This window comes from Mauremys mutica, chromosome 5 (genome assembly GCF_020497125.1).
Source record: "Mauremys mutica isolate MM-2020 ecotype Southern chromosome 5, ASM2049712v1, whole genome shotgun sequence".
Classification (NCBI taxonomy): domain Eukaryota; kingdom Metazoa; phylum Chordata; order Testudines; family Geoemydidae; genus Mauremys; species Mauremys mutica.
In genome coordinates this window covers 99,470,591-99,492,399 of record NC_059076.1, presented here as the reverse complement: position 1 = coordinate 99,492,399, position 21,809 = coordinate 99,470,591, and the positions used below count along the sequence as shown (strand labels likewise).

The window sequence follows — 21,809 nt, the reverse complement described above, 5'->3', positions numbered from 1 at the left end:
AAGGAAAGTGAGAAATTAAACTCCCCCACCATAAAATGTTTCAATACCTTCATCTAAAATGGTAGAGAACAGACCTAAAAGATCTCCTAAGGCTCCAGGATGAGGTCTGTGGTTAACAACTTCACTCCTCAAGCACAATAAGACTTTCTACCCCAGGGGAAATGTTCAGTCGTACAGACAGTGGAGAATTCTCAGGGGGCCAGCCTGGGACTATGGAATGAACAACTGCAGGAACTAAGAACCTATACAAACCTGATCACCTTCGGCTCCAAGTTCACAGTGCACTCCTGCGACCTTGCCTTCTCTGAGAAACATATACCAATGTGTACACATATAGCAATATGTACATTAAAGACATTATTAAAAAAAACACACCTAACCAAAACACTTTACTGTACACACGGTTCTCCCCCTGGGGAGAGGATGAGCATGAACCCACATTTGATAGATGTTAGTCAGGTCAATTAGTGCACTACTGACAGGTGCTTAGATACTATGGTTATGAGGGAGGTATAAGAATACATATAGACTAGACTAGAAGGAGAAAAGGTAGAAGAGAGCCTCTTGTAAATGAAAATGAAATGAAAAGACTAGAATGTATGTGTGTGAAAATATCACGGTGGTGGGTGCTCTAGAAATACAGATAATTTGATTTAATCTGATAGACATGCAAAATCCAGTATGAACATCTACATAATCAGAACACATTGTCTTTGATCCCCCATTTCACTAATGAAACCTGGGCTATTCACAGTTTCTTTATTTCTTACATCACCCAAGACATCAAGCCTGATATACTCAGACAATTTCCCTTAGTGTCTTTTTTAAAAGGTTACTTCTCCTACCTGGAGACTTTCTACATATATCATTACATTATTTAGCAAGTCAACTTATCACAGAACACTGAACAGACGTAGGCAAACTATTTAGGTCACAAAATTAACCATTGCTGATGCAGCCAGCACAATCCAGAGGATTCCACTTAGCCTTCTATTTATAAATTTTTTTAAAAAGTATATTGATTTAAGAAGCAAGTAACGTGCCTAAGATCCTATAGCAGAATGGTTGTATGAAATCATATACATCAATGAACTAGACTGAAACATATTAAAGAAAGTTTGCATTGACTTAAGATGAAAATATTAGTGATGATCAAAGCTAAATTGTATAGCAGAAGAATATAATGATTCTATGCAATTAAAGAACAGGTGAACACTTTCTTATAATTGACAGGAACAGATTGCAATTAAAGCCCTTGCCTCAGAGAAATATCCTGACAAATTTAACACATTAAAATTCTCAATCACCTAAAATTGAAATGCCAGACTCAAAAAGTACATTTTTCTTTCCATTTTCCATGTTTCCACCACAGTTCATATTCTAAGATGAGTGTTGCTAAAAGAAATGCCTTCATCATATACAAATATACAGGTCCTCAAACCAAGAGAACACATAGTTTTACAATTCAGAAATTGTGTCACATCCTTTTTAAAAAATACTGAAGGTTTGAACTAAGTCTCTTGTGAGTATGAACATGTAGGCTTTGCAGATATTCTATAATAACCGCTATAATAAACTGAGTGTGTGTCTTCTTGCAGTTAAATATTTAACTTTCTTTCTACATTGTTAACCCCTTGCTCCCATCAAGGGCGCTGCAGAATCTCTTATTTCTCTGTATGTATAGACTCTCCATGTGCTGGATGGCAGGAGTGGCTCTTTGTTTCAAACTTAGTACTTTTCTGTCTCAGCCGCTCACCAATGCGCTGGAGGTGAGCTCAAGCCACAGAAAATCAAACCAGCTCTGTCAAGGCAGGGGAATGTGACAGTGCCACCACACTGGAAAATTTCTTTCCATCCTTATCTCTGGTCTCCTCATTGAGGAACAGACAACTCTATGAAGGTCAAACTTTGAAGCTTTGTCTTCACTACTTAAAAAGATAATAAACGCAGAATAGTTATCTCGCTGTAAAATCCTAAGCAGAGACAAGGCAGTTGTAGTGTTCACCATGAGGTAGCTAGGGGAAGTCAGCACTAGACCCTCCACCACCTGGGACTGACCTTGCCTAGTTACCTCTCAGGACAACTACAGTGCCTGGTCTCTATCATGTTTTAACAGCAGGCTAGCTACAGTGTTCCCACAATAAAAAACACGCTTATTTTCGTCAGTGAAAATAACCCCTCAGGGCTGGAGTCTGCAGGGTCTGAAAGAATGTGTTTTGTAATTACTGTTACACGGTTTCCTTATATTATTTTGGCTTTATTTAGTTGGTTTTCTCTTATATGTGTTATGGTGAAATCTGACTGACATAAATAAAATATTACAAAGCAAACCGCAGCATATATTCAGTACTGTTGCATTTCATTTTAAAGTTAGCATGCACAATAGAGAACTTTGAGAAACGCTGGGTGAAATGTGGACTCCACTGAAGTTAATGGCAACATTCCAATTGACTTAAATAGGGCCCCTAGTGAAGGATTTCACCCCTTCTCTTTAGAAACAACATTGTTTACAGTATCATCACGTATGATGTAGCAAAGTGGTCTAGGACAGGAGCCAAAGCCTAATGAAGTCAGTCATTGTCCACTGATTTCCATGGGCTTTGATCAGGCTCCTAATGAACAGGGCACAGGGCTGGAACCTGGAAATCTTGAGTTGTAATCCTAGCTTTGCCATCAATTTTGGGAAAATCACTTAATATCGCCATCTCACCCCATCAGGAAAAAAACACAGGTAACTATACTTACCCATCTAGGAGTAGTAGGGTATTGTGAGAATTAACCAGATACTGTTTGTACGGTGCTTTTAAAACTCTATACAAGTGATTATTATTATTATTACGTATTACTCTTCCCTTAATCTAGGCTGAGCTACTGGGAAAACTTGGATGAAAAAGGTCTTTATTCCTTTCAAGTGAACTGCAGATCTAAAATGAAAATTGAAATGAACCCAGAAATACATGCTGAATAAAGTCACCTAACTACTATGGGGTCATTCAACACAAAAGTTATAATTGATTTATTTTTTAAAATCTGCTCCATGAAATGCCCTAGAGCAGATAAGGCCCTGCAGGGAAAACCTTAGGAATAGCTAAACTTGGGGCTGGTCTACACTGGGGGGGACGGGGGGGGGAATCGATCTAAGATATGCAACTTCAGGTATGCTATTCGCGTAGCTGAAGTCCAAGTATCTTAGTTTGACTTACTTGGCCGTCCTCACGGCGGCAAGTCGACTGCCGCGGCTCCCCCGTTGACTCCGCTTACTCCTCCTGCCGAGGTGGAATATGGGCGGCGATTCGGGGTTCGATTTATCACATCTAGATTAAACGCAATAAATCGATCCGTGATAGATCGATTATTACCCGCCAATCCGGCGGGTAGTGTAGACGAGGCCTTGGAAAAAATGCTTAGACTAATTTTTATGTTCTGTTGTTATTGTTTAAGCTAAAAAGAAAAAGAAATGCCAGGAAGGGGAAAAGTTTGGACTATAACCAGTAGGAATATTTTCTGCTGAGAGCAGGGTGGGCGCTCCACCTTCTTACAATGCTGTAATAAATGAAGGGGGGGGAGCTCCCTTTTAGCTACAAAGTCCCTCTTGGTGGCTGTTCTCTGCTTGCTTTACCTGTAAAGGGTTAATAAAGTTCCCCAGGTAAGGGAAAAGGAGTGTGCAGATGACCAATAGAGCCAATGGGAAGGCTAAAACTTTTTAAAATGGGAAAAAAACTTCCCCTTTGTCTGTTGTTCTCCGGGGAAGGAGACCCGAGCAGCAATGCTATACCCAGAAATGCTGTGTAAGGCTTGAACCAGATATGAAAATTCATCTTCCATACATAGAAGAAATTATTTGGATAGGGAATGTTTAGACAGACACAATCAGGTTTATTTTTTATTTTGGCTTGTGGATCTCCTCTGTGCTAACCCCAGAGGCTTTTGTTTGATTGTAACCTTTAAGCTGATCCCCCAAGAAAGCTAGTTTGGGTGCTTAATTTTTGGAATTGCTCTTTTAAAATCTAGCAAAAGCCTAAGTTCCAGATGTATTTTTTTTCTTTTTTGTTTTTAATAAAATTTACCTTTTTTAAGAGCAGGATTGGATTTTTGGTATCCTAAGAGGTTTGTGCCTATGATGTTTGTTTAGCTGGTGGCTACAGCTAATTTCTTTGTTTTATTTCTGAGCTCTTCCCCAGAGTGGGGGGGGGGCGGGGGTGTGAAAGGGCTTGAGGGTGCTCCACAGGGAGGAATTCCCAAGTGCTCCTTCCCAGGATCAAAGGGGTTTTTTTGCATTTGGGAAGTGGCAGCGTTTACCAAGCCAAGGTCAGAGAAAAGCTGCAACCTTGGGAGTGTAATACAAGCCTGGAGTGGCAAGTATTAATTTTTAAAAATCCTTGGAGGCCTCCACCTTCTGCACTAGAAGTGCCAGAGTGGGTATTCAGCCCTGACAAATGCCATGGCACTTTTGACACATTATGGATAGAAAAAGAAGAGAAAAGCGTATAGTATAGCATCAGTAGAACTCTCTCAACAGAATGTTTTCCCAAGTTTTCTACACACCAGCTGCTCTTTAAAAAAACCTGTGTAAAAAAGACCAGGTTGTCATCTTCATATATTTTACACGGAGTGTGCAAGCCACTGGAAATAATTAAGACACACACAAAAATATAATCCGGCAAGCTCACTCCATAGCTGCAACATGATGAATGGGTACACAAGGGAGAGTTCACGATCAGCCTAGTCAGTTCAATGCCAAAGCTGACAAAAACTAGACATGTTGCAGAACTGACTTGATTGAGCTCCCGTAGGGAATTGGGGGAGGAGGGGTGGGAGGGAGGAAGGACTGAAAATTGTGACTGTGTCACCAATATATTATCGCACATGCCAGCTGATTAATGGAAGAGCATTAACAGAAATCTGAGAAGCGGCTCTGAGTTTGTACTTCCAGTTTAATAGTGAGCTTTGTCAGCAGTCAGAAACCAGGTCAAGAAATATTTTAGACCCCTCCCCTCCACCGCCCCAGTGAACTGCAGATTGGTGAGTGCAGAGCTGCACACATGCTGTTCCCTGTGGGGGCTGAAAATGGCCACATTTTAGTTTCCTACTTTTGATTTTTATCTGGTTACCAAAGTTGCCTTCATAATTCAAGAGATCAATAGTGCTGGTCCAGAAGTAAGTTTACTGTGTTGAATCACAGCACATCAGAAATCATGAAACACAGAGCCTGATGGGATAGTTCTTAGTCAGAAGGGAGAATTTTCTGGCATTCTGTGCAAAAAATGCTACACCCAAGAAAAAAAAAAGTCCAGTGCACAACTCAGTCAGAAGCACTACCAAACATTACACTATCATTATTCTATCAACAGAGGTACATGGCGAACTCTTCTTAAATATTTTCAAATGTAAAAAGAAAACCCAGCTAAATATACCCAAACATACTTAGCTTACAGGGATCCAGAACAACCTCTTCTTTTAAAATCAGATAACTGTATTTGTGCAGCCATGTAAATAAAAAGTGTTACTCACTGCTCCCATAGCTACATTTATAGCAGTGTTCGTTCATATTATAAGGAGTTCTTCATTGGTCAAAAGCCTTATGCACGATAATGTGACACCTTCTTACTGGTTCAGCAATAGCTAACATATGTATATCCAATCAACAGCCTAACTAGTTCACTCCTTCATCAGCAATATTCACAATTCAGCATCACCTCAGGGCAAAGTGTGGCACTTGCTCCCACAAAGCTAACATGATCAGTATTTTATGTTCTAGTTATCCCAGCAACAGTCACTGGCAAAAAAAGAAATGGAAACCCTCAGGACATATAATCACTGTTAGTTACATACCAACCAGGTATTTCATCTTTCAAGAGATAAGATTCTCATATTTCATCTTAAATATTTCCAACTCCTTGGAAATCCAGAAGAACAATGCAATCTCTTCCCACAGTATCTTTTGATCAGGAAAATGTTGCTAGCGGCTGATAACTCAGATCATAAATTCATGCATTGCAGATCTGGAAAAACTCTCTCATTGTAGATCAATTTTAAGGCAACTTTTATTTTCTTTCTTGAGATGAATAGTTTTACAATGTGTTTCTGTCAGGACTTTAAAAATCTCAATTCCACCCCTACTCCCATCTCATTCATTTATGGCCTGATCTTGCACAGTGATGGACAATCTAAAATCTCAGTGGCACATGGTATTTTTGAGAGTTAAGAGCACTCTGGACTTCACAGGATCTAGCCCTAAAACGATCATAGTTTGAAAACTCAGATATATAGGAAGGGCTCAAGAAATTGAGCTGCAGCTCTGCAGCTTCCCAAATATGAGGGGAAACAAGGTAACCCAAGACCTTCCTACCAAAAATTAAAAAATAAATAGACAAATAAATAAATAAATAAATGTCAGCCTCTTAAATTGTAAACTCTTTGGGGGAAGGCATTATGTTTGTCTCTATGGTCACTATCCTGAGCTGTGCTCCACACTTGACTTTGGTGGGGCTCCATGTAAGGACAGGGGTTTCCATGCATAAAACTGAGTGCAAGTTTGGGTCTATCTTTGTACAGCATCTAGCACAGTGATGCTCTACTCTTACTGAAGGCCTTTTGGCACCACCGTAATATAAACATTAAATAACAACAATAACCTGATCCTTTAAAATCTTACATTTTAGTTAACATTTTCTTTAAAGGTCTGAATTCCCTGCGGGAGTACATATTTCATAATTTTGTATTTTTTTTAAATAAACATACTTATTTAAGGTATTCTTTGGTAGATGTGATACGATATAGTGTAATATTGATTCCCAACATAGTAATTATCATATACAATATCATTTGGGGAACTATAAAATATTGACTACCATGCAATTTAGTGCACTGCAACTGGGAAAGAAATGAGTAAGCAAATGCATTCCTCCATAGGATCCAATGTACAACAAGGAAAGTTGCCTACCCCCCACTTCTTAGTTGTTATAACAATGTGTTTTTAGCACATTAATTCACTATTCCTAAAAAGTGCTTTTGAAAACAGAACATTTTAGAGCACCTGCATTATTTACCTGCAGTATCTTAGGCAGTGAATGTGCCATAATGCTGTTAATGGCAGACAGCCAAATTCTGAAGCAAACAACTAATTTAGACACTGCAGTCCTTGTCACTCCCTGAAAAGCCACAGAGATTGATAGTTGGCAGGGACATTGGCAACATTCCCCTTCAACGATAGTATGATGATCACCCAGACTAACTTTGGTTTCAATCAATATTCCCAATGCAACCAACACGTAATCAAGAGCTGCTGCTTTCTAACAAAATAGCTGTACTTTTCAGCTCATGACTGGAAAGGGTGGGGGGACCCTCTTTTGTGTTTAAAAAAATTAAAACATTATTGTGATGGAATACACCCTTGTATTCACACCCTACACACTACTGTAATAATCTTTGTACAAAATATGACTTGTAAGGTATTATTTAAAAACTATTAACTCACTGATCAACAATATAGTAAAGTTTATGTAACAACATTATATGTAAAATTATGAACATAAACTGAAATCATGACTGAACTCTGTTTACCAGATAGTTCTGGGGAGCAGGCAAACCTGTTTCTCACAGACAAAGAACAAGTAGACTCCTGGCCAGGTGTCATCAAAGCTGATGGGCCATCACCTATTAAGTGGTAATTCCTTGGCAAGAAAAGGGGGCAAGAACAGATCTGCATTTTAGCAAACCTCCCCCTCCCCCACCCCGCCCCAAAACTCCATGTCTCCTTCTGCTCAGCTCAACTGAACTTTATGAGGGGGGCTGAACTATAAAAGTGAGGGGTAAACACCCCAAGGTATCTCTCTCCCTGTCCAGATCCATCTTTGTACCTGAAAAGAAACAGCCGTTGAACTTTGGGGGAGGGGTTCTGACCTGAAAAGTTTGGTCAGTAATGCAGTTGGAAGGTTGTGGTAAGAACTTTACAAACTATACTTGATTTAAGGTAAAGTTAGGCACTAGGAAGCATTTTATCTTTATTTTTCTTGTGACCATTTCTGACTTTTATGCCTCACTACTTGTACTCACTTTAAATCTCTTTGCAGTTAAATACACTTGTTATAAACTTTAACTGAAACTAACCCTGTGGGTTTTAAGTCAAATTGTCTGGGTGACTCCATTTAAGGAGGTACATAGTTGTGTATTGTTCCCATAAAGGGACAATGGGTCTAATATCTCTGGTCTGTCCAGGAGAGAGCTGGACAGTCCATAACATACATTTTTGGGGGGAAATCCAGGATGGGCAGTGCGTTGGTCACCCTGCAGAGTAATCCAGGCTGGTAAAAGCCAGAGTGTAACCCAAGTGTGGCTGTCAGGTTGCTGTTATGCACAAACACTCAGGGTGTGTTTTGCATGCTGTTTGAGAGTGGCCCAAGTCGGAGCTACTGCAGCAAGCCACAGAAAGGCACCCACGGTTGTGGGGCAGCGCGTACACAGCCCCTCACTGGTCTGGATTACATCCCAGAATGTCACAACTACAATCTTACGGAGCATCCAGTTGAAATAGAGAGAGATTGCCTACTTTTGAAAGAAAGAAAGTCATTTCAAATTAACTGTCTATAGCTTAAAACAAACAAAGAAAACAAAAGCATTTAGACTAATGAATACTCATTTCAGTTCTTAACATTCAAAACATATAAGATTTCTTCGTTTAGGTCATGTTGGATAATGCTTACTTAAATTAATGGTATTCTGCTTTCTTGGATTTATAGGATAGCATTTTCACACTGCTCCAGTTCAGGCTATGTCAGCATTTCCATTAAAACCCTGGATTTTCAGAGGTCTATGATTCAGTTTAAGTTTTTTTACTGACTGAAGTTTGGCATGGAAGGAACGATTCATACAACTCAGATCATTACAAAAAAAGTCCCCGAAAACAGACACATTAATTTCTAATGTAACCCTTTGGAAGTCAAACTGTGTTACTCTGAGATTAATCTGGTGTGGAAATCTGATTAACAGAGATTATGGAATTTTTTTTCTTCAAAAAATTCCAAACATTCCCAAATGAATGAAAAATTATTTTTAAATTGCTGAATAATAAACAATGTCACATGACAATCAATAACCACTAAATTCAGTGGTTCGAATGGCCTCATGAGACCTGGAAATTTCCCACTAAACCAGTGTGTGCACTGTCAAATAGCCAGCAACTGGATACTTTCCAATGGATATTCAGAAACTTACAATTCACAAAATATGGTCAATATTCATGCTGTTCAGCAAAAGCATTATTCAATTATCTATTCCAAGTACGTATTGCTAATGTACAGTAGTAGGGTTAATCAAAATGTTTTTACCTTTAACAGGAGGAATTTGTAGAGAATCTCAAGGTGGAAGGCAATTTGAGTGAGAGTGACCATGAAATGACAGATGAGTCTAAGGCCTGGTCTACACTGGGGGGGGGGGGATTCGAACTAAGGTACGCAAGTTCAGCTACGCGACTCGAAGTACCTTAGTTCGAAGTACTTACCCGTCCTCCCGGCGCGGGATCGAAGTCCGCGGCTCCCCGTTCGCGGTGGTGGAGTTCCGGAGTCGATGGGAGCGCGTTCGGAGTTCGATATATCACATCTAGATGAGATGCGATATATCTAACTCCGAGAAGTCGATCGCTACCCGCCGACCCGGGCGGGTAGTATGGACGTACCGTTAGAAAAAGAAGGAGTGAGAGCAGCAGAATAAGGACAAAGGGTTTGAAGAAGGCAGACTTTAACAGACTCAGAGAACTGGTAGGCAACATCCCATGGGAAGAAAAACTCAAGGGAAAAAAGGAGTTCAGGAGAGCTGACAGTTTCTCAAGGAGGCAATATTAAAGGCACAACTGCAAACTATCCCAATACGACAGAAAGATGAGGAGAATAGCAAGAGGCCATTATGGCTCCCTCAGGAGTTCTTTAATTACCTGAAAATCAAAAAGGAATTCTACAAAAAATAGAAACATGGCTGTGCTAAGGAGGAATACAAAAGAATAGCACAAGCATGTAGGGACAAAAATCAGAAACGCTAATGTGATATATTTGCATGTACTGAACAGAGTCTTGAATCTGTGTATGTGAATTTGCAGTTATAGTTTCATAAGTAGTTGCTTATGTTGAATCAGTTGTTATCTAGTGGTTACTATGTTTTTCTTCTCTCTCTCTGCAATATAAGAGTCAGTCGGCCATTGTGGCTCCAACCATCAGTTGGCCATTGTGGCTCCAACCGCGTGTACCAGTCTGTGTTTCTAATCAGAGATTTTGGCTCTATGCACCTCTATACTATTATTGGCGACGAGGATTTCTATGCATCAGAGAAGCAAAACAATCTACAATGTTGCCTGCAGACCCAGAGCTGGGAAGGAGTTTAGTACAACAGAGAGTTCTCCAAACTACTACACTAACTGCAGCTAGGTGAAACGCAAGGCTATACTGGAAACGTGGAGGCCTTCCATAGTGCCACAGAGGACTGGCCCACATACAGAAAGAGGCTGGAGCAATATTTTGAAGTAAATGAGATGCCCCCAGAAAAACAAGAAGAAGTGTTACTGAGTGTGATTAAAGGAAAAATACCATTTAGTAATCAGTCTGATTGCCCCAAAGAAGCCAGCCAGCAAAACCTTTAAAGAGATAGTTCAAATTATTCAAGAATACTTGGCACCCAAGCCCCTGATGATAGCAGAAAGGTTAATGTTTCATAAGCGGAATCAACTTGAAGGTAAATGTATTTCCTCTGCAACAGAGATAAAAAGATTATCAGAACACTGGCTTTTAACATGGGCTTAACGAGGTACTCAGGAGACAGTTTTGTGTGCGGACTGCCTAATGAAAGCATACAGTAAAGGGTTTTAACTGAGGAAAATCTCATTTTTAAACGTGCAGGAGAAATTATGGCAAGGGATACAATAGAACTGCATAACAGAGCTAAAACAGAAGCAGGAATGCATAAACTAATTGTAACCCTGGTCCACTTAGACAGACACATGTTATTGGTGTGAAAAAGGTTTCTGCCTTCTTATTGTCCATTTAAAGATCCATATTGCAGAAGCTGTAATAAAAAGGTCAGATCCAAGCTGTTTTTCATATTAAGAGAAAAAAGGAAGAGACCAAATCAGGGTATAAGAAAAGGAATATCAATCTATACACAGAGAAGCCGGCTCGGATATATAGTGTGAGCAAAACTGACAAGTCAGCAATCTGTTTGAAACCGAGGGTGGCAGGAAAAACACTCAGAATGGAATTAGACACAGGTTCCATAGTGACTTATTTCATATTCAGAATATGAAAACTTTTAAAAATACTAAACTGAGGAAGACACCGATGTTGCTAAAAACCTATATGGGAGAAAAGATAGTGCCAGTTGGAGCGATGCAAGTGAATGTGGAGTGTAACAATAAGCATTGTTTATTAGACTTGCGTGTCATTGAGAAAGGGGGGGACCAGCCCTGTGGGGCTGTGAATGGTTACATTAGGTTCCTTTTATAGATTATTTTTTCAATCCAAAAATGCTGCAGTCACTTTCAGCAGACCCTACTAAAACAGTTGAACAGCTAGAAGGGATAGGAACTCAAACACACAAAGGCTAAAACAATCCTAGCTGAGAAGGCACAGCTCAAGTTTCACAAAGCTCGACCTGTTCCTTACAGTATCTGTCAAAGGTAGATGCTGAACTGTGACATCTGGAAAGAGAATACATACTTTCAAAAGTGGCCTGGAGTGAGTGGGGAACTCCTATTGGTCCAACTGCAAAAAAATGTGGTGCAGTTAGGGTGTGTGGTGATTTTAAGGTCACCATAAACCCTGTACTGAAAGTTGAAAAAATGCCCTCTGCCTCGAATTTGAGACATTTTTGCTACACTGGCAGCGGGACAATGATTCAGCAAAATTGATTTGTCACAGGTTACTGATAGATGGAGGTAGAGGAAGAGTCTAAGGCATACCTCACAATCAACACACACAAGTGTCTGTACCAGTACAACAAGCTAGTGTTTGGCATTGCTTCAGCTCCTGTTTATGGTAATGGGCAATGGACCAAGTTTTGCAAGGTATTCTGAGAACACAGTGTTATTTGAATGACATTATTGTGACCAGTGTATGTGATGAAGAACATCTGGAAACCCTGAAAAGCGTATTAAAATGTCTAGAAGAATATGGGTTACGAGCCAATTGCATAAAATGGAAATTTCTCAAGGACTCGGTACCTTACAGTGGGCACATTCATGATGCACAAGGCCTACTTAAATCTCAGAAGAAGATTAAAGCAGCCCTGAAATCTCCACCACCAAAGGATGTGTCCCAACTTAGATTATTTCTAGGATTTATCAACTACATTAGCCAATTTATACCAAATCTAGCAACTGCATTACATCTGCTATACTGTTTACTGCAAACTGGTCAAAAGTGCGTCTGATCGCATGAGTGTCCAAAAAAAAAAAAAAAAATTTCCTGGAAGCAAAAGAACTGGTCACATCAGACAGCGTGCTTACACACTTTAACCCATCTTTGCCTATCAAATTAACATTGATGCTTCCTGACATGGAACTGAGCCAGTTATATGGTACACCATGCCAGATGGCAGTGAGAGACCTACAGAATTTTCCTCCAGATCTTTCAGAATGTAACTATGCAAAAATAAAAATAAAAAATCAAAGAGCTTTCAGTCTGGTATGGGGTGTGAAGAAATTCAAACCGTATCTATATGGGAGGAAATTCTTCTTTGTCATGGACCACCAACCCCTAGTAGCAATCCTTCATCTGAGGAAGGGAGTTTCTATGACAATGACAGCATGTATGCAACACTGGGCTCTCCTAGAATCATAAAATCGTAGAACCATAGGGTTAGAAGGGACCGCAAGAGTCATCTAAGTCTAACCCACTGCCAAGATGCAGCATTTGTTGTGTCTAAACCAGTGTTCCCAAACTTGGGGTGCCACTTGTTTAGGGAAAGCCCCTGGCGAGCCGGGCCGGTTTGTTTACCTGCCGTGTCCACGGGTCCGGCCAATCGCGGCTCCCACTGGCCACGGTTTGCTGCTCCGGGCCAGTGGGAGCTGCTGGAAGTGGCGGCCAGTATGTCGCTAGGCCCACGCCACTTCCAGCAGCTCCTATTGGCCTGAAGCGCCAAACCGCGGTCAGTGGGAGCCGCGATCGGCCAGACCCGTGGACACGACAGGTAAACAAACCAGCCCGGCCCGCCAGAGGCTTTCCCTAAACAAGCAGCGTCCCAGGTTTGGGAAACACTGGTCTAAACCATCCAAGACAGATGGCTATCCAGCATCCTTTTGAAAACCTACAGTGAAGGAGATTCCATGACTTCCCTAGGCCATTGTCCTACTATTCTTATAGTTAGGAAGTTCTCCTTAGTTAGTAATGTCTATGACATTGAATTCAAAAAAACAGAAGTGCACGCAAATGCAGATGGGCTCTCTTGCCTCCCCTGGCTAGATGAACAGTGACCTGTAATAGAGACAGAATCTATCGCATTTGTCAACTTGTTTCACATTAGATGTGCCCCAGTGACTTGTAGTGTGATTGATCAGAAACAAGAGGGATCCCACGCTAGCTCAGGCTAGTGAAGGGCCAAATATAATGACATCCCTAATCTGGCACCCATACACATGCAATGGTGATTTTACCATACATCAAGCATGTGTCATGTGGGGAATTTGTGTTGTTATACCTATTAGACTGCACACAAGAATTTTAGAAGAGCTCCACATAGACCACCTAAGGGTAGTAAAAATGAAGGCACTCACCTGAAGTTTTGTATGGTGGCCAAGCATTGACCAACAGATAGAGCTTCTTGCTAAGGAATTTCAGGATGCCAACAAGTACAGCACATGCCTAAATAGTGCCATTACACCTCTGGGAATGGCTATCAGCTCCTAGGAATGTCTGCGTATTGATTTTGCAGGGCCATTTTTCGCAATGATGTGTCTAGTAGAGGTGGATGCCATTTCCAAATGGAGGGCAGGGGGTAGGCTTCAGAGCCTGAGATCCAGCCTAAGCCACAAATTTAAAAGCACTGTCTACACAGCTATTTTTAGAGTGGTAGTAGAAGCTCCATGAGCTCGAGTCTGTTGACTTCAATGCTACAGGCTACTGCATACTTCATAGACACATCCTTTGGGACAGAGTGGTTTCCAGGGAGGCCTTATTTCCTAGTGGTTCTCTTCTAATATCTAAGAACTTGGTGAAAAAGCACCATTGTCTTCAAGCCAAAATTCTCTGTCCAGTTCCTTGGAGTGGAATTTGGATTGCCAATCTACGAATAATGTAAATCAAAAGATTATGTGCTAGCTGACTGAATATCCAAAGAGGCAAGACATTTCTGTTGTGTCTTCTTCCGTAAGAATTGTGGCTACATTACTATATGACTGCACAATGCCAGCTTTACTTTCTGTTTTGCAAAATATTATTTTGCATAGTGCTAAAATGTTTTCGCAAATCTAAACTAATCACCACGCCTTATGAAAATTAAAATGCTGTGTTTTTGCGAAACACTGACAATGTGCTCAGTGCTGCATGAAACAAACACACAGAGATCCAGACTCTCATGCTGTAGTTCTCTTTGATTTCAATGGAAATAACTGTGAAGAAGGTACTACTCAGCAAAACTAAGGGCCAGATTCTGATACCATCTTCCATCCTTTCACAATTGCAAAAGAGAAATAGGGGGCAAGTAGAACCAGTCAGGGAGAAAGGCTTGAGTATGGAGCAATCACAGCAACAGCCACAGCCATTGCTAGGTGTGAATAAGACAAGAAAATGGGAATGTAAAATAGATCTGCTAGACAGCCAATAAGCCTAGCTGAGATCTTTCTCAATAGTCCTTCAGTGAGGAAAAGGTAAAATGACAAACATGGAGTAAAAAGGAAGCTTAGCATCAAGTACACTGACATTTTTGTCTATGTTTTAGATTAACATTTTGCATATTAAGTTGAAAGAAGAGGAATCTTACCCCATGGGAGCCAGACAAAGTGTAAATCACCGCTCTCCCCCCCCTCACTGAGCCATTGCTACACCTTCCTTCTGAGCAGAATGCCAGTCGTGGCAAAATATTACCTTTTATATAGTGGTATAGGTAAACATGGGATTTTACAATCATGTAGACAGTCCAATGCCTACAACAGGAATTTACAGTCTGTGCAACTGATCCTGGGAGGTGCCTAGCACCTCAATTCCCATTCCAGCATTAGAGTTTGGAGTCCTCAGCATCTTCCAGGTAACATTTAACAAGTTGCAGGATTGGGCCTTAAATTAACCAAGAGGGAGCGGTTTCTGTGATTTGAGTAGCTGTCCACTGTGTACTCCAAATCAAATTCATTTTCATGTATCTTAGAATAAACAGATAATTCCCTGAAGCAAAATGCTTATATACTAAACTAGTGGTTAGCCTAGCATTGTCTCCTCCTCAATAAATTCCCACTGAAATACATTATTTAAATAAAGCAGAGTTCAATCAATCATTTTTTCCGCTTTTCTATCTTCTCTATCCAATTCCCAATTATCTGAAATTTGAATTTATGCCCTAGATCAAAATGCATATAGAAACAATTTCTGTTTACTGATAACTCTGATTATCTGACTGTTTTGGTTGATGAATCACACTTTACCTGTACCAGCAACTACCTGAACACCAGCTATGAGCTCTTTCCTGGCACCAACACTTTCAAATATAATTAGACATTTACAGAAATAGGTTTTGCAAGAAAATAATTCTCATGGTTGTCCACAAGGTGGCAAACAGTTTTCTTTGCTGAAAACGGTACAATATTCAGAACCGTCTCTGGGGGTGGGGGGGGGTGTTTGAATTAAAACAATAACCCTTACTTTTTTCCTATTTAAAACATACTGACTAGCTTTCTTTGTAAATATGTTTTAAAACTACTGTCACTTTAATAAACTAAAACGTAAAAAAAATTCTCTGGTTTGGGATTTTAATTCTTCAAAGTAGAAAAAAAATACATATCAAATGCACCTAAAAAATCAAAGGAAGAAAACTGTACTTTCTGCCACATGTTACACTAAAATAAAAAATACAAATCTAACAAAAATGATACAGATGACGTGTGAAAGGGGATGCTTAAGGAGCTAAAACTACTAGTTTGATGCACCTAGCCTTTCTGAAACCACCGCTTCAAATCCAAGCAGGGTTCTCTCAACCCTATATCCTTCTGAATAAACTGACTACAATGGAGTTTACTGGGAGGTGAGGGGGTTCAGATTGTAAACCCCTGTCTGTGGTGGGCATTAGAGATCCCATAGCACTTTTCGTAAGGGTAATGATTTGCCCTAGACCCTTTGGCCAACATTTCCCATCCCTGTACTGTGTAGCATGCAGCAAGTCGTTGTCAGCCTCTCGTGTCATAGATAGGTACAGTACAATGATGGTGTCCATAAAGTATGTAGTTTGTAAAGAGTTTGAGGAATGAAAGATGCTATGAAAATAAAAAATGTTAGTGTCATGAAGTCACACAGGTAGAACAAGAGATTTAGGCATTACTACCACCACCACTATAATGACTCAACAAGCCAGTAGTGCACAGCATGTACTGACTACAGTAACTGATACAGAAAAGAAAGGGCCCACAGTAAGTACAGTTGTTTTTCTTCATATTCCTGACTTCATTTCTCATGGTCCCTTCTCCTGCCCATTGTGGAGATCCCAGAAACACGAGTGCTCAGTTATTATTAATAATTTATAGAGTGTCAACCATGTGCTAGGTGCTGCACTGATACAGAAGACTGGTTCCTATCCCATAGAGCTTGCATTCTAAATGAATAGACATATATAAGCAAGGGAAAGGGATTGAAGAAACAAAACTTCTTGGTGGCCCACAGCAATACTGCCACAGACTTTCATGCAGAACAGGCGTATAACATTAACCTTTGCAAAATCACCTGGTGCAGAATCCAGCTTGTCCAATTATTACCTCCTTGTTCTACATCAGCCTGTAAGATTTATTTTTTAAGAGGCCAGCTTCTTGGCTGGTGTGTGAAGACCTATGCTTCTCACTACTGCAGCAGCAGCTTCTCACTACTGTTAAACTGTACTGTGTGAAGACCTATGCTTCTCACTACTGCAGCAGCAGCTGCCATCCTGTTAAACTGTACTCAGAATTTAGGATTACCACGTTTTCCTTTTTGAACCTTTGCTTTTTAAATGATCAGCCTGTTAACTCAAAATGCATGTACTGACTAATAATTGTGCAAACAGAAAACTAAGAAAACTGAGCAGTCTATTTCCCCCAAAGTGTGTTTGGAAATACCACTGTAACTATTAGATCTGTTAAATAGCATCTTTAACATATAAGATTATGTTCCCTCTGTCAATCACTGTAGATTGATGACATAGCAGAAAAGAGTATATAAATTATTTGGATTTCAAATTAGAGATCATGAGCATCTCTAAAAATGTACATGTACAACACATCAAAGTACCCCACAAAATACTTAAATGACAGATGTGGAGATATGTACTCAAACATGCACACTTTTAAAAAACAAAGCTCTACTAAAATAACAACAAAGGGTCTGATTTAAACACAAAAGGAAATAATTTCAGACTTTAGGTTGACATTCAGTCCTTAATTCACCCCTTGTGTGGAGAGACCTGGACCACAGTGTAGTAAGAGGAGGCCCTAAGATATAAACCTTGGTATCAGAGGCCCGGTATGAGGCCTGAACTAAAGTAATGGTCAAGACTTTGCTAACATAAAGCAAAGTTAAGCTGTGAGCCAGAGGCAGGCCCTGCTCACAGAAGCTGGCAAGGAAAGGGCTGATGCTGCAAGAAGATCCGTACCTAAAAGGTACTGAACACTAGATATCAGAACATTCACATGCTTGCACATTCCACACAGATAACAAGGAATAGGCTGACCCATCCCAATGACAGGGCCAAAAGGGTAATATGATGGATAGAGTTGATTTGGTCGAACCAACATGTACAAGGTGAGAGGCGGCACCTTACTACGTAGAGGGGTTGTACCTTGCTACGTAGAAGGGTTGCATCTCAATACGTCAGGAGTGATGTGTAACTTGTTTGTACTTGTGTATAAGAATGCATCCCTGGGGCAGTGTCTTTGTCCAGCCGAGGGGGCAGTGGAAAGTCCCACCACTGACTGAGCTGAATCCATTGTCAAGGAGCACATATGTACTGTCTAGCTGTATCTTAGCAGCACCTTGGACTACGTTTGCCAGGGAGTTGGAGACTGTGCTTTTCTTCAACAATAAACCTGGCCGACGTGCCTTCGTACCGTACTAGACTCTGTGGTCATTGGGGGTTCTCTTCGGGTCTGCTGTGTCAGCTATCTTCGAAGAGCTGGGACAGCACACCGAGGGAACACACGCACGCAGCCGAGTGATATCAACATTTAAACAGAGCAGACCACCACACTGGTAGCATCTGACAACACACAGTAGCAACAAGGTCGCAGTTCAAGGTGTAAAAGCAGCAAAGAATCCTGTGGCACCTTATAGACTAACAGACATTTTGCAGCATGAGCTTTCGTGGGTGAATACCCACTTTGTCGGATGCAAGTAGTGGAAATTTCCAGGGGCAGGTATATATATGCAAGCAAGAAGCAAGGTAGAGATAACGAGGTTAGTTCAATCAGGGAGGATGAGGCCCTGTTCAAGCAGTTGAGGTGTGAAAACCAAGGGAGGAGAAACTGGTTCTGTAGTTGGCAAGCCATTCACAGTCTTTATTTAATCCTGAGCTGATGGTGTCAAATTTGCAGATGAACTGAAGCTCAGCAGTTTCTCTTTGAAGTCTGGTCCTGAAGTTTTTTTGCTGTAGGATGTGAAACTCAATTGTACTACCAAAGGAGTCAGTTAAGTCTGGAGTGTCAATAGGAGTTCTAGCCCTAACACTGAATTTCTTGGCTTTAGTCAGTTTAAAGAAACAACACCCGTAAGGGTATTTTTCAGTCCACTTGAATGAGGATTTAGTCCTGCTATTTTTATTGACATTATGGATATGGTTACACTGAAATGTAAGCCTAGGCTTAGCGGGACTCAAGTCAGCTGACCCTGGGTTAGAGAACACAAGGCTTGAATATCTACACTGATTGTTAACCCTACATTAAGAATTTTATAACACAGACTTGAACCTGGGGCTCCAGTGTCCACATTGCAGCACACAGACCCAAGTCAAACCAACCAGATACCAGACTCCCTGGTGCCCTCATGAAATGTGGCTGCTCAAGCCCTTTGACCGTAGTGCACTGTGGGAAAACTTGCCTCCACTCTGCACATTACAGGAAGTTTGAACAGCCCAACAACACATCCTGCCAAGCAGACATTTTGGTCTGTGCACTCCCAGCGACCAGAGCCAGCAACATGGGGGAGGGCACCTTTTGAAGAACTTCTCTTGCTTGCACTTTCACTCCAGTGTAAGGAAATGGGCAGAGCTTCTGAGAGACACTGGTGGATATTTTGGCAGTGTTTCCTGACCCACCAAAGGCACCAGACAGAGCAGGAAGAGGAGTCCAGGCATCACAGACTCAAACTGGTTGATGCTGTTCATAACACTCAGTATAGCCGCTGATGCCCACTACGTAGACCAGAACTCACATGGCGCAGGCCCAATCACATCGTCATACAAACCAGAATGACCGGCAGTGGGTCCAGAACTTTTGCATGAATAAAGCTACATTTCTGGAGCTTTGTGAGCAGACTGCCTTGACCTTCCAGTGTAAAGATACATGCAAGACAGCACCATTGCTGGTCCAGAAATGGGTGGCTATAACTATCTGGAAGCTGGCTGCCCAGAATGCTATGGGTCTGCTGCCAACCAGTTTGGTGTTGGAAAGACGACTGTAAGCAGAGGTTTCTGAGGCAATCAGGTGTAAGGTTTACCCGAAGGTGGGGGCATACAAGATATTCCTGAAGTAATTGCCGACTTTGAGAGAATGGGATTCCCAAACTGCAATGGGGCTATAGATGGGACTTGTGCCAATCATTTGCCCTCCTCAAGGAGCACAAGTATATAAACCGCACTGGGTACTATCCCATTGCTTTGCAGGCCCTTATGGACCAGAGAGGCCAATTTATGAATGTCAGCGTGGGTTGCACTGGGAAAGTTCATGATGCACAAGTTTTTTGCCAATCAGAAATCGACATTCAGGACAGGCTGGGACATTAGCCCCACCAACTGACATTGTCAGAAATGGAGTTACTGTCCCCACTGTTATTCTGGGGGACCCCACATACCCCTTTTTGCATTGGCTTATAAACCATACCCTAATTTCAGAGGCCCTGGCAAAATTACACTCCCAGCAGGTGTAGAATGGGTGTTGAGTGTGTTTTTGGCAGACTGAAAGCCTGTTGGAGATGTTTATAGACCCATTTGAATGCCAGTGTCATCAATGCTGTCCACATTAATGGAGCTTGCTGTGCTCTTCACAGCAAAGAAGAGGTGAAGCCAGAGGTGAGCCACTTCCCCCCTGAATGGACCTATGTCAGCAAGGGGCCACTGAATCGGTACCCTCAGCAGAAAGTGCAGCTACCACAGCTAGAGCTGGATGTAGCTACACAACAGAAGTCGGGGAGGCTTTGTGCTCCCACATTATGGACTTGCATGGCCCAGCGGAAGAGGGCGAATAAGCACCTTTATGAATGTGCTTGTGGGGGTGGGATAGGGCTCACTGATTGTGGGATATTTCAGTGCTTGGGGAGGGGTGAGGAGGGGTGAGGAGTTAACTGCCATACAGTTTATTTATGAATGACATGACGACTTATGAAATGGGGAGGGAGGGATTTACAGTAGGGATTGATGTAAGGAAGTGAGTGAAGTATGGATTCATATAGACAACTGTACTGAGGAATAGTGTTTTAACGCCTAATTGTCCCTGATCATGTATTTACCTTTATTATTTTACATGGGCATTGTATGATATGATGCAGAGATAGCAATCAACTTTCTTGATTAAATAAAAAGCTTTATTTATATGTGTATTAGAAAAGCACAGCATTAACCGATTGCCAGGCAGGCTAGGTGCCATTAAAACATCAAACACCAGTAACAACAGAACCACACAGGAAAAAAAAGGGCATGAACAAGCATGAACAGTGAAAGCACATACAAGACAGAAACTCCCTAGAGTCGACTGGAGTAGAGATGACAAAGGAAGTTGGCCCATGGGATCGTGGGATACTTTGGCGGACTCCTAGGACCCGAGATGCAGGGGCTGCGTCAACACTGCAAAGCAATAGAGCTCAAACCCTGGGTCTCAGCTTGACCCAGGCTCAAACCCTCCACCCCTGTAGGGTACTAGGATCCTTGGACCAAGCCCAAGTCTGATAAATTTGCATGTAGATGAAAGGGAGTCCGGGCTTACATTGCAGTATATACATACTCTTACAGACTTACATAGTTAAAATTTATGTGCATTGTGCCAAAATATTACCATTTCAACCAACAAGGGAGAGAATTAGTTCAGGAGTGGGTGGATCGGCTTATGTGGCCTGCATCATGCAGGAGGTCAGACTAGATGATCATAATGGTCCCTTCTGATCTTGAATTCTATGATTCTATGATTCTATGATTAACATCTTGAGAGGGGTATTTAAATTTAAACCTAGAAAACAACTTGCTACCTGCATGCATTGTTTACAATTACAAGCTTAATTGCTAACCCATTTAAATATTTTCTTACAGACCTTGGCTTCTGGATCACTGTTGATGCTACAGGAATCATCTTCATTTGACCGAGGAGCATTTCTGTTATGAAAAAATATTATTATTAATTATTTGTATTACCATAGCGTCTAGGAGCCTAGTCATGGATCAGAACCCCACTGTGGCAC

At 41.2% G+C, this 21,809-nt stretch overlaps 1 protein-coding gene across 8 annotated transcripts in view; it reads right to left on the bottom strand.

Annotated features, from left to right (window-relative positions):
• The window catches only part of APBB2 (amyloid beta precursor protein binding family B member 2), a 336,412-nt gene that overhangs the window by 91,336 nt on the left and 223,267 nt on the right, over window positions 1–21,809 (bottom strand). For all 8 annotated transcript variants that reach the window (XM_045018103.1, XM_045018104.1, XM_045018109.1 and 5 more), the window contains one exon: window positions 21,663–21,723. In XM_045018103.1, the coding sequence (XP_044874038.1) occupies window positions 21,663–21,723 (61 nt within the window). The remainder of the gene's footprint in view (window positions 1–21,662; window positions 21,724–21,809) is intronic.